We start from the raw sequence: 14,298 nt of genomic DNA on the forward strand, positions 1-14,298 counted from the left end.
ATTTTCTATCGACGATCAGTTTTTCTTGAGCCGACATCACACTTGAAACTTTAATGTAGAAAATGCAATGTTCAGTTAACTATAATATAACAGGTAACACAGAATAACTTTTTCTTTTGTTTGTCATCATTATGTACTTGTACTTGAGGTAAAACATCAATAAGATGAGACAGATATTACTTATGTGCATCTCACTCGGCAATTCATCATAAAAATAAGTATTCACAATGCTACAAAACTCATATGCATCCATAAGACTCATTTACAGTCTGCTGCAACCACATTTATGAATCGGATTCAAAGTTGTCTTATATTATGATCCAGCTAATTAGCAATATTTCCCAAATCTAGCATCCAATGGATCACTTCGTATAGATCCAGAGCAAAAATGACGTTTTTTGCTCTCCTTTGGAAACGAAAACGTAATTTCCTTTGCAAAGTTACACAACACATTTATGGACCAAAAAGATTTTCGTTGGACTAAAGAGAAAGTTTAAAGGTAAACTGGCTGATCTGCGCTTACGTCATCAAATATATCGTTGCCAGTTAACAGGCATTTACTCTTACGGTGATGATTCAACCAAGAAATAAATCTACTTAAAAATTCGTAACTCCAACAAACTATAGGGGACGCTGCAGTCACTGTCTAATGGCGGATGAAAAAACTAAAACAAACGCACGCCGTAATGTATAAATTGCTTCTAAACTTAGGAAATGACAGAAATTTTTGTTCGCATGTTTGATTTTTTGTTCTGTATTCATTTGAAAAGATTTTTCAAAGTCTTTTGGTTATTCTGACCCATGTAGAAAGAGATGAGAAATCAAAAAGTATTTCGAAAGTAAACAATTAATGCAGAACACACAGTAAGTTGTTCTGAAGCAGCCATTTTCACGATGTTGAATTCGGTATTCATTAATTTTTGGTTCGCTTCGAACAGCATTTTCATTTTGTACTGTTTTTTTTTATACATTAGTACATATTATGTTCAGTTTCGTGACATTTCCGGCATTTGTTGGCATTTTTGTGACATTTCCGGGATTAGTTGACATTTTTGTCACATAGTGCATTTACGTGACAGACTGCCAAGAGTAACATTGAACTCTAGATAATATATTTCTATGATTACTGTCTAACCACGGATTGTATGGAAAGGCAAACATCCGGTTTACACGCGGAAATGAAGCATCTATTAATTTTCAGGGATGTCAGATTTTGCAGATGTATGTTAGCCTCTAAATTAAGCAGAGTCTCATTCAAATAAGCGGAATACGCGCATAACATTTTTATTTTTCCCCTCATTCAAATGGAGTCGCCTTAACTGGATGTTTGCCAATTCCATACGATCCGTGGTCAAACAGTATATGATTGGATATCAAAAGAAATCATCATGCATTTAATTCATTCGTCATGGAAATGATTTAACTGATATGCGAAATCTTGTAAAGATACATTATTCTTTCACACAATACTAAAACAATGACCCTATAAACAGATTTTTGGCGAAACACCGATAATGACAGGCGCGATATTTTAGCGATAAAAGTTCCAAGCTTTTATTTTTTATTGCTCAAATTCTTACGTTCTTTCTGGATTTTTCAATCTGTTCTGCGATAAATATTTTCAAGAAAATTTATTTGCATACTGTCCATTTCAGTTGGATGATATAATAACAAGGTTATTTAAATCATTTATGTGGAATTAGGTTAAGAAAAAGCTGTAACTTTTCAGCATGGTGTCCAGTCAATGTTGTTAAGTCCGCTTTTTTTTCATCGAATTGAAAAACTGATATTTATTCAAATTCACTCAGAACAAGATAAATAAAATGTGTACTCACAGTTTATATCAGATATGTTTGATATTACGCTGTTGCTGATGACGATTCCAAATTATGAATTACGCAAATAAAAAAAAATGTACATAACAAACTGTTTGTTTTGCCCAAAATGAACACGTGGAACGCAATGTTTTAGTTTTTTCGGCAGTTTTGTAAATCACCGCAAGGTAGCGTATTCGAGCTCTGGAGTTGCGAATAAACTGCTTAATTCATTTCCCAGATAATCTCGTGAATAATATTTTCTCTAGCATAGCCTTTAATCAACACTTCGCTTCACTGCAATCCTCTAACTGTTCACGTGTATGAATTTTCTGGAGGAATCCATGTGATTGGACTTCAGTTAATAATGTTTTTTGAAATGTGTTTTTCGGTCGACCTGGAATGTTTTTGAACCTGTTTTATCGGATGATCCTTTTATTTATTTTTTATTCATTTGATGGTTTTGTTTTAATTTTTATTTTCATCTACTGGCACAAAAATTGAACTGGTGATTATGGATTGGAATTTGCACCCAGACACATAGTGTAAGACTTGTGATTTTTCGCTGGCGGTACGGTGGAGGGACATTATTGATAGCCTTGGCTTCTAATGTCCGAGACGAAACCCCAGTGCTTAGTTTTAGGTCTTAGTACCAAAAATTTGCATTCATTTTTCACATGTGCGTTTAGCCCAATGTAATCCTGAATGTTAGCTTTTTCGTAACAGGACATCCTACATTTAATTTAAGTATAATTTTTTTTGGCCTTTCGACCATAGGATGAAGTTTCCACTGCTGAAGAGTACTGGCTTCATCTCTGTCATTTATCTATTTTGTTACCTTGTCTGCTTGTTGTTTTATTAATGTTTATATTTATCTGGCTTATTTGTTTAGTTGCTTTGCGCATCTTTGGGCTTGTGGTTTATGGTATTCTAATTTTTTCCTCTTTAATATGTTTTCAATACAGTGACTCCCAAAAGTCTTCGTACACCTACGACTTTCGACGAAATATGCCCCAATCCATTGGTTAGAATTAATATTTCGCAATAGGTATTTAACTATAAGATCTATGATCCATTTTTAACAAAACTACATGAAAATTTTTTAAAAAATATTAAAACTTAATTTTTTAAAAATCAAAAACCAAAAAGTGCCGGAAATTTTATCTTACAAAAGTCTTCGTACACTTTATAAAATGTCTATATATTATTGAATAATCAAACTTTTGATTAAGTTATTAATTAGTAGAATATCATACAATATTCATAACACCTTTTAAACGTCTGGGAATAGATTTAAATCTTTTTTTTTTTTGAGTAATTTCTGAGTAAGTGTTCAACCACACTTTGAGTCTTACTGTTTTTAGCTCTATTTTCGTTTTAAAGCCCTATTTTCGTAATCTAGAATCCAGATGTCTCTAAATACGTTACATTAAGTAAAAATCTGGAGATTGAGGTGGTATTTTCTAAACTTTAGGACAATTTGCGAGGCATTATACGCAAACGTTGAAAACCATGTGCTTCTAATCGTTATCTTGACAAAAAACAAAGTTGTTTCCAATAACCAAATTTTTGGCTAAGAGTTCAAAATTGTTTTTTAAAATATTTAAAGGAACAGCATGATTCATTATTTCATCAAAAAATTACAAACTATCAAGTCCTGATGCTGATATGCACCCTCACACTGAACCTCCACCGTCCTGATTAACTGATCCAAAGAAGTTCTTAATATTAAGTTCCTAATTTTTTCTTCTACTTACAGTTATACAACAATTTAACCAAAAATGTTGAATTAATTTTTATCTGTAAGTAAGACGTGATTCTAGAACGTTTTTAGTTCATTTATCATTGATTTTGCGGCGAAAAGAGTAAGTTTTCTGTTTTTCGCACGGGGGGGGGGGGGGGACCAAGAAAATTTCTGCGGGAAGAGGTACCATTTGATCCAGCTAATAAGAGAACTTGGCGAACAATTTCAGGTGAAAATTAAATGCAAAATGTTTCATTTAACTCTGCAGAAACTTTTACAGCACTCAAATGTGTGTTTTTCATAAATTTTTTAGCTTTAAATCTCCGATCACGTTTTGTCAACTTTGCCGGTCGACCTTTTCTTACCTTGTTTTCGGTCCGATTCCTTTCTTAAAAGCATTTTATCAAGCGCTTTGCTATACAAACAGCTAAATGAACTAATTTAGAGACATTTCAAACCAATTTAGCACTACTGTGAGAAAAAAATTCAAATTTTAAATGGTGTTTGCGGTTTTTTACAAATACCAGCCATTTTACAGTAATAAGCACAATATTAAGGAATAAATAAACAAAAAAATTAAAGCCAAATGACTTTTAAAGGTCAACACAATACAAAAAAATTAAAAAATCTACATTTGATAATTTTAATCATGAAATTATTCGAAAATATTTGAGTGTACGATGACTTTTGTGGCGTGTTATTTCTCTGTTTATTCGTTTTCTGACCCATTTCAAAAAGAAGATCCGTCAATATTTTGAAAAAATCAATGGATTGTATTTAGAATGACATAGGAATGATGTGAAAAAATATTGGACTTCATATTCGAATACAGTTTCGAGTTATTTTGCTTTTACTAAAAAATATCAAATTGTACGAACACTTTTGTGAGCCACTGTATATACAGTGGCTCCCAAAAGTCTTCGTACACCTACGATTTTCAACGAAATAGGCCCCAATCCATTGGTTAGAATTAATACTTCGGAATGGGTATTTAATTATAGAATCTATGATCAATTTTTAACAAAACTACATGAAAAGTTTTTTAAAAATATTAAAACTTAATTTTTTAAAAATCAAAAACCAAAAAGTGCCGGATATTTCATCTCACAAAAGTCTTCGTACACTTTATAAAATGGCTATATCTTATTGAATAATCTAACTTTTTATTAAGTTATTAATTAGTAGAATATCATACAGTATTCATAACGCTTTTTAAACGTCTGGAAAAGATTTCATTATTTTTCTTTCTTTTTTTTTTTTTTTTTTTTTTTTTTTGCGTAATTTCTGAGTAAGTGTTCAACCACACTTCGAGTCTTACTGTTTCTAGCTCTATTTTCGTTTCAAAGCCCTATTTTCGAAATCTAGCCTCCAGATATCTCTAAATACGTTACATTAAGTTAAAATCTGGAGATTGAGGGGGTGTTTTCTAAACTTTAGGACAATTTTCGAGTCACTAGACGCAAACGTTGAAAACCGTGTGCTTCTTATCGTTATCTTGATAAAAAACAAAGTTGTTTCCAATAACCAAATTTTTGGCTAAGAGTTCAAAATTGGTTTTTAAAATATTTAAAGGAATAGCATGATTCACTATTTCATCAAAAAATTACAAACTACCAAGTCCTGATGCTGATATGCACCCTCACATTAGAAAACCTCCACCGTCCTGATTAACTGATCCAAATAAGTTCTTAAGATTAAGTTCCTAATTTTTTCTTCTACATACAGTTATACAACAATTTAACCAAAAATGTTGAATTTATTTTTATCTGTAAGTAAGACGTGATTCTAAAACGTTTTTAGCTTATTTATCATTGATTTTGCGGCGAAAAGCGTAAGCTTTCTATTTTTCGCACGACCAAGAAAATTTCTGCGGGAAGAGGTCCCATTTAATCCAGCTAATCAGAGAACTTGGCGAACAATTTTAGGTGAAAATTAAATGTTAAAATGTTTTATTTAACTCTGCAGAAACTTTTACAGCACTCAAATGTGTATTTTTCATAAATTTTTTAACTTTAAATCTCCGATCACGTTTTGTCAACTTTGCCGGTTAACATTTTCTTACCTTGTTTTCGGTCCGATTCCTTTCTTTAAAGCATTTTATCAAGCACTTTACATACAAACAAATAAATTAACTAATTTAGAGACCTTTCAAACCAATTTACCACTACTGTGGGAAAAAAATTCAAATTTTGAATGGTGTTTGTGGGTTTTTACGAATACCAGCCATTTTGCAGTAATAAGCACAATATTAAGGAATAAATAAACAAAAAATTAAAGCCAAATGACTCTTAAGGGTCAACACAATGCAAAAATATTAATAAAATGGCATATGATAATTTTAATCATGAATTTATTCGAAAATATTTGAGTGTACGATGACTTTTGTGGCATGTTATCTCTCTGTCTCTTCGTTTTCTGATTCATTTCAAAAAGAAGATCCGTCAATATTTTGAAAAAACCAATGGGTTGTATTTAGAATGGCATAGGAATGATGTGAAAAAATATTGAACTTCATATTCGAATTCAGTTTCGAGTTATATTGATTTTTCTAAAAAATTTAAAAGTGTACGAACACTTTTGGGAGCCACTGTATATCCTAAAAAAATATCGTCTGTTTCATAATTATAGTTATTTGTGGAAAAATGAGTGAACACTTTTTTTTTAATAACAGATTGAGTTTTCACGCTTTTTAAAAAAAATATCGACGGTGTTTTTGCTTGTTTTAGTGTAGCTTTTGTGGAACACAATAGATTGGCAAAAAATCGGTTAAGTTAATGTACGTTTATTTTAGAATTACTTAGTCTCAGTATTAAAATAGTTTTCCGAAAATTTCAGAATATAATCGTTACTAATATTATAAATGCAAAAGTAACTTTGTTTGTTTATATATTTTTGTTTGCTTGTTTCACGCATTAACTACTCCAATCATCATGAAATTTTGTATACACGTTGTCATGAGAGCCAGGGTGAACATAGGGTACCTTTCGTTTAGAATAAAAGCATTCCATGATTTTTATTCCAGTTTTAAAGAAAAACATAATTTGCAATTATCTCATCTAAAAATTGTCATATTTGTTCGATTTTTGCAGCATGTTAAAGCCCTTAAATAGCTGCACAATGTGAACTTTACCCAAAGTTCGAGGGATAATTAGAACACCCCAAATTCTTCATTTTAAGATAATTCCATGTTCTAAAACGAGGCTTAGACCTTAGATTCATTTCTGAAGTATCGTCTGCGGTTTCTGGTCGCGAAATTGAAATTTAGTAAAGTTGAATTTCTGATTCGTAGCAGGCGATGTTTTCGTGAAGAAAAGTACAGTAAAACCTGTGAAGTTGACTACCTTTGTAAGTTGAACACCTGTCCAAGTTTACCGCTTTTTTTCAGGCACGGAATTAGCCCTTATTATATAAATCAACCTTTCTAAGTTGACCACTAAGTAGTGCACCGCGAGTGGCCAACTTACACAGGTTTCACTGTAATAAATTTAGTTTTCATGTTTTATTTATTTATTTTTCTTTCTAATATCGCCTGTGCGTTCTGCCAATTTTAATAGCTTTTGTGGAACATGTAGTAGGGGAATATAGGGCAAAGGGAAATGGTTAAGAGGACTGAGCTTTTTCAAAATGAACAAAGTGGAAATTTGTTTTGAAAATCACAGTACATAAAGAAAGAATATTGTATTTTATAATAAAACTTGCATTGAAACATTTTTTATTTTTGACAGTAAAATTATTCCTTCAAAAAAAAAAAAAAAAAAAAAAAAGGAAAATTTCACTTTTTTTTATGGAGTAAAGTGAAAAATGAAGTATTTATCTAATAAAATATGTTTTATTCGAGTATAAAAAATGTTTTTTAACAAACTAATGAGCAAATAAAAGTATAATTCAATAAATGAAAAGATAAAAAGATAATAAAACAAAAAATGTAATAAATAAAATAATTAAGTAATTAATACATGAAGAAAATAACTGCGTGTTTTAATTAGTGAATGAATGAGAAAATAAGTGAATGAAATAATTCATTAGAGAGCTATTAAATGAAGGAACTCAAAAAAGTTATTTAATAAATGAATACGTGAGTGATTTAGTAAATGATTGAATGAGTCGATGAAATGAACTACTAAGTGAACTATTTCACTTAGCCTCATTTTCTTTGCCCTGCACGCACTTGATTAACTGTGAAATATATTAAAAGTACAAAGAAGCTAAATATTACCAAATAAATACTGCACCGAATTTAGAAGGCCCCATTTAATATCAAAAATGTTAATAACAAGAACTTTCTCATTTGATAACATCAAAATCACTTTTGACTTACTACAAAATATTACAATTTGAGTGTCAAATTTTAAAAATTGCTTGTATTATCATATGCTTTGATTTTCAGAGGGAATTTTTTCTTGATTGGAATAATCTCATTATGTTACTACATAGTTAAAATATTACTAGGTAAGTGTCGCTAAAAGCGGAGTAACTTTTCACCATTTCACTTTGCCCCACATTCCCCTATATAGGCTAAATTATGAAAAGTTGACGTACGTTAATTTTAGAATTATTAATAGTCTGAAACCATTTTACGAAGTTTCCAGAATTTAATTCATAAATACATGCTGCTGTCAAAGTGGAAAGATCGCTCCTGATGCTGATTATTGCATAAAGATGACTGAAGTTTTAGGATTTTAAAGAAATCCAAAGAGGTCAAAATTTAAATTTTGAGTCATAAAAATATTGCTCTTTTCTGAAAATTGATGGGAAATTTTTAGAAATCCTGGCTGCCGTACATGCGGCACTTGAAACCATTTATTTATGAGGTAGGCCGTGCAACGCCGGGAAATGCAATTAGTTTAATAATAACATGAGAGTTCATCAAACTAACAATCATCATTCTAACGGCTATGTCAACGGGGAAAAAGATCACGTTTTAAATGCTACTGTTCGTTCTTCATATAGTTTTCAGATAAGTAAACCTAGGTGTCTCCACATGCCTCAAGAGCAAGGGCGCACTCCCACGTACCATGATGACCCCCACCACTAGGTAGAACCCCAAAAGAAGGAAAAAAAAAATACGTTTTAAAACACCTCCGTAAAAGCTTCAATGGCGTAGCCTGCGCTATGGCTCCCCCCCCCCCCCCCCCCCCCCCCCCCCGTTGTGTACGCCTGGTAAACCATCATAAGTGTTTAGTGTTATTATTGAAGGTTTTGAGAAATTGTAAAAAACAGAAATGTACCTAATACCGAATATCTGGTTAAAAAAATTTTAACTGAAATATTTTTTTTTTTTACTTTATACCAATTTAAAATAGAAAATGTGTATCTATTTTGTGTCTTTTGGGAAATGTAAAAGCATATCCATTTAAAATCCTAATTTAAATGCATTTGAAAATATAATTATAAAATAAATTAAAAATCAGCTAAACAGTTCTAAAAGAAAAAAAAATATATTAAACGACTAATTTGTTGCATATTTTTCTAAAATTCTGCATAAAGTGATAATTAGCATCTTTCTTGAAAAAATGTTTGATAAACTGACAACCGTAATAACATGTTATGTTGTAAATAAAGATCTTTGTTTGAAAAAATCCTTGTTTGAAGACTTTCTTTTTATTTGCTAAAAGTTATAAAATGCAATGCCTTTCTAAAATCAGACTTATTGCTTTCAGGAAATCAAAGTGCCTGTAATATTTGTCATAGGTAAGATGATTACAATATTTCTTTAAAAGAGTAAATAACTAAAGCTTTTAGCTCATAATATTTGCTTTACATTTTAATTCAACAAGAAAATGTCATGCGAACGCTAAATGACCAATATATTAAAATCTAAAAGTAATCAAACGTATGTATATTTAAAATAAATAAATACCTTTGTTCTGAATAGTAAAGTAAGAACAACAACGTCAGAAAAGCACAAATTCGTAGATTACTGCAGACACGTGTTTCGGCGTTACAGGGAACGCCTTATTCAATGCAAAAAGTAATGAGCTTATGGATAAAACGACATTCGACAAAAGCCAAGAGCAGATAAACAAACAGCTTAAAAGATAAAAATAGCGGATTAGCTAAACAACAATGAGAAAATTATAAACCGATAAGGATTAGGAATGCAAACAAAGGCCAAAAGCTCACTCTGAGGTACAGAAAGCCGAAAGAAAGAATGCAATTGGACAAAGATTAAGCCAAAGTTCAAACAGAAGAAAATGTCAATTTTCATACGTTGTTATTCTTACTTTACTGTATGTATATTTGTTGGCATGTATGCATGTCTGTTTTCAGGGTAAGTACAAATGATGGTTCAAAGAATCATTTTTTCGAAATTACTGCACATACTATAATAAGTGATATATGAATTCGTATATATATATATATATATATATATATATATATATATATATATATATATATATATATATATATATATATATATATATCGTTTTTTTAGTTACAGATGTTCGATGTGTGACCCTTTTGTTACACGGCAAACGTCTAATTTGTTATCCAGTTCGTTCCACATGCCATGGGATTTCTTTTATGGGGTTACGTCACAGATACTGTTCATCATTCCCCGATGCCGAAAACACTTCAAAAAATTCAACGGATTTTTCATTGTTGCGCTGCTAGGGTTACCAGAACAAAGTTTCGGGTTTCGCCAAATTTTCTGAAAATAATACATTATTTAATTAACAATTCATGTGACGCTAATAATCACTCGCAGTGAACAATCACCAAACGCGATTACTCGCCAGAGAGGACAATCACTCAAATACGCGCTCCGATCCAAAACGGCTGATCTTAAGCTGATGCGCCGACTCGTATTAGGGGCCTTAACAGATGGTATGTTGTGTTATAAAAAAGCTCCAACATTGAGCATCTATTATTGAACATTTTGCGCAATGCTCCCTCCTTGACGCTAAATAAAGTAACTTTCCATCGGCAGATTTTTGGCATTGAACAATCGGAAACACAATTTTACATGATCTTCGGTAATGTAAAAAGGGAAGTTTGGGGTTCTACCCTGAAAAAGTTTGAGAATTTAAGTCTAACGATTGCAGGCCATCTCGTTTTACGTTAAACGAAAGTAAGAGATTCGGAGATTTAGTACTGGTATTTAGGATACTTTGTAAAGGGTAATAAATGCTAAAAGTCATTCACCCTCCCCTTGAATAGTTTCTGGATCCGCTGTAGTCGTCCTTCTGTAATAGCGGTTAAACATTCGTGTAAGTATCTCAAAATCCCGGTCGCATGGGAAAAACGAATGACTTCACAAAAAATTACGAAATTATGAAAGATTCGTATTGAGAACAGAAACACCAAAAGTCATCGAGTTGTGCCCTTCCTGCACTAAAAAAAATGGTGACCACTTCCCTTCTACGCCAAACGATTTATCTTCATAAAAATACATCAAAACCACTGCCAACTCAATTTCGGAAGAAATATGACTTATGCCCTTTCTGAAATAATCGATTCAGTTAATGTATCAGTGTAACATGATCCCTAGTACTTTAAATTGGACTTCTTTTGCAAAAAAAAAAAAAAAAAAAAATGCATTTGAATCATGCAGGGTTGGCCAAAACCCGGGTTTTTTAAAAAAAAATGCCAATGGACCCAGGGTTTTTTTAAATAAAACCCGAAAAACCCAACTAAATCTGAGTTTTTTAAAAGAAATGTGGGGTTTTTTGTCTTTTTTTAGGGAAAATAAGGGGTATTTGTAGCATATTGTAGCGTAAGTATATGTACAAAGCACAAAAATTGTCCTGAGGTAAAAAAAACTGGAAAATTCAGCGTTTTCTGAAGAAAAGTATAAAAGACGATGAAACCCAAAAATGGTGAAGTTTCAGATTGTTTAGTTTCTATGATTACCCCAACAGTTAAGGCAAAGTTACTTCTCAGGTGATAAAATCTTTTGCTCGTTTTTAATTGCTACATTTTTTTTTTTTTTTTACATTTTACTGGATTGTATTTCATTTTGTTATGTAAAACTACTGTAGAACCTCAAGTAGTTTAAATCCCTATTTACTGAATTTCCAGCTTAATCAAGACATTTCTTTGAATTTTATGTTGCCTGTTTTTCTATTTCTGTGTACAGAGTAAGAAATATTAAACTTTTTCGTAAGATAATGAAAATATCCTATTCTGTTTTCTGTCCCACCGTTTGTAAAACCTGTTAATTTCTGAAAAATATACCTTGTTTATTCGAGATTTGTGACGTGTTGGTTTTCAAAAAATAATTCACATGAAAGCCTTTTAGCCAGAGTAGTTTCCTCTGTACAATCTACAAATATTAAGAAAATCAGACGTGACAGGACTTAGTCAAGACAATTTGAGTTATTTATTAACCAGTTAAAGAAAAAAGTTAAATACGTTTATTTAAAATCTTTGAAGTATTTTTTTAATGCCGTTAAGAGACAAGAAATACTATAAAACTTCAAAATTAATTTTTTTTTTGTCCATTGTCAGTGGTGAAGAACAAATAAAAAAGTTTAAATTGTGAAAGTATTTAAATTTATTAATTTTTTAAAAAACATCTCGGAAAATTTAAAAAAACCCAAAAGTGGGCTAAATAATGGGGTTTTTTAAATGTTTTTTTTTTCTTCAAAAAAAAAAAACATTGGGTCCAACCCAATTGGGTCCAATCTGGCCAACTCTGGAATCATGCATAGAATAAGTTACTTCCCACGTAATTAATCTTCAAACGACCAATAGAATTCATTCAAACTGAGCGTTTTAAATTAAAAAACTACTTCGATGAAATTTCATTTTTCTCGCAGTTATTAACATGAAAACGTAATGAAATATTCTATGTCCAGTGTCTTCAAAATTTGAAATTACTCTTAAAAATTGATTAAAACTCATTTATTTGATAACTTTATTTTATTTCTTAAAAGGTGATTCAAGTGTATGTCTCTAGTGTGTCCTTATATAGTCGCCATCAATTGATATTGTCACAGAATTTGAGCAGCATTTACTTTTGAACTTATTTGAACATGCCTAAACCCATGAAGCTCCGAGATTTAATTAAAAAGATTCGATCTGCTCGTACTGCTGCTGAAGAGAGAGATATGGTACAAAATGAGTGTGCACCCATACGTTCTTTATTTCGAGCAGAAAATAATAAGTGGAGGAGCCGCAACGTAGCCAACTTACTCTACATTTACTTATTAGGCTATCCAGTCCACTTTGCTGAATTAGAGTGTCTCAAATTGATAGCATCCTCTAGATTTTCAGATAAGAGAATTGGTTACCTTGGTGTTATGTTACTCCTTGATGAAAAACATGACATTCACCTTTTAGTAACGAATTCCTTAAAGAATGACTTGAACAGTCAAAATCAGCAGGTAGTTGGCCTCGCATTATGTGCTTTTAGTGCCATATGTTCTCTGGATATGAGCAAAGATTTAGCTGGTGAAATAGAAAAGCTTCTGAAAATTCCAAATATGTATGTTCGGAAGAAGGCGGCTCTTTGTGCTTTTCGCATTATAAGAAAAGCTCCAGAGTTCATGGAAATGTTTATACCGGTAACAAGATCATTGCTTTGCGAAAAAAATCACGCTGTTCTTTTAGCTACAGTGGTTTTAATTACCGAAATGTGTAAAAATTTAGACATCCTTCACCATTATAAGAAACTTTTTTCGACTTTCGTACGAATGTTGAAAAATTTAATCACCTCAAGTTATTCTCTTGATTATGATGTACGCGGAATCAGTGATCCTTTCTTACAGATAAAATTACTGAAATTGCTCAGAGTACTGGGGAAAAATGACTCGCAAATGAATGAAATTATGGAAGATATTTTAGCTCAAGTTGCTACTCATACTGATTCAGTTAATAATGTTGGAAATTCCATTTTGTACGAAACTGTCCTATCCATTATGGATCTGAAATTAGAAAAAGGTCTTCAAACTCTAGGTGTTAATATATTAGGACGATTTTTGCAAAATAACGATCGAAACATTAGATATATAGCTTTAAATACATTACTACTGACAGTAAAAACTGATACTAACACTGTACAAAGGCATCGTACTACTGTTTTGGAATGTCTGAAAGATCCAGACATATCGATCAGAAAGAGATCAATGGAGCTTTGTTTAGCTCTGATTAATTCGGATAACATAAACTGTATCACCAACGAGTTGCTAATATTTTTGGAAAAAGCTGACCCGGAATTGAAGTCGAAGTGCTCTTCAAGTCTTTTCATTTCAGCCGAACTGTATGCTCCATCTAAGCGTTGGCACATTGATACAATGATCAAGGTGCTCACAATCGTTGGTAACTTTGTGTTCAACGATTTCGTGAGCAGTCTCATTCAATTGATATCGGAATCAAGCTCTTTACACCTCCACATTGTCCAGCAGCTATGGATGCATCTAAAAGACGATTTGACAACAAAACAACCTTTAGTTCAGGTAGCATCCTGGAGCATTGGGGAATTCGGGCACTTACTTGTTCCTTCTGAACTTCAAACTACGAAGTCTGAAAACATACTAACGGCTGATGATATCGTAGATAGGTTTGAGAAAGCAATTGTCCGTACCCACTTAACTCTAATAACAAAAGAATACATCAGCACAGCTTTGATGAAACTTAGCGTACGTTTTCCGGTCTGTGCCTTGAGAATTAAAAATGTTCTTAGTACTTTCCGAACTAATATCCATATGGAATTGCAACAGAGATCTATAGAATTTTCTTCAATGGTAGAAAAACATGATAATTTGAGGTTCATTGCATTGGATCGTATGCCGGAAA

At 31.8% G+C, this 14,298-nt stretch overlaps 1 protein-coding gene across 1 annotated transcript in view; it reads left to right on the forward strand.

Moving 5' to 3' along the window:
- LOC129224055 (adenylate kinase isoenzyme 1-like) overlaps positions 1-14,298 on the forward strand; it is a 72,853-nt gene that overhangs the window by 8,950 nt on the left and 49,605 nt on the right. Inside the window, exon 2 of the mRNA XM_054858455.1 lies at positions 9,219-9,249. Coding sequence (XP_054714430.1) covers positions 9,219-9,249 — 31 coding nt within the window. The remainder of the gene's footprint in view (positions 1-9,218; positions 9,250-14,298) is intronic.

Source organism: Uloborus diversus, chromosome 6 (genome assembly GCF_026930045.1).
Source record: "Uloborus diversus isolate 005 chromosome 6, Udiv.v.3.1, whole genome shotgun sequence".
NCBI lineage: Eukaryota > Metazoa > Arthropoda > Arachnida > Araneae > Uloboridae > Uloborus > Uloborus diversus.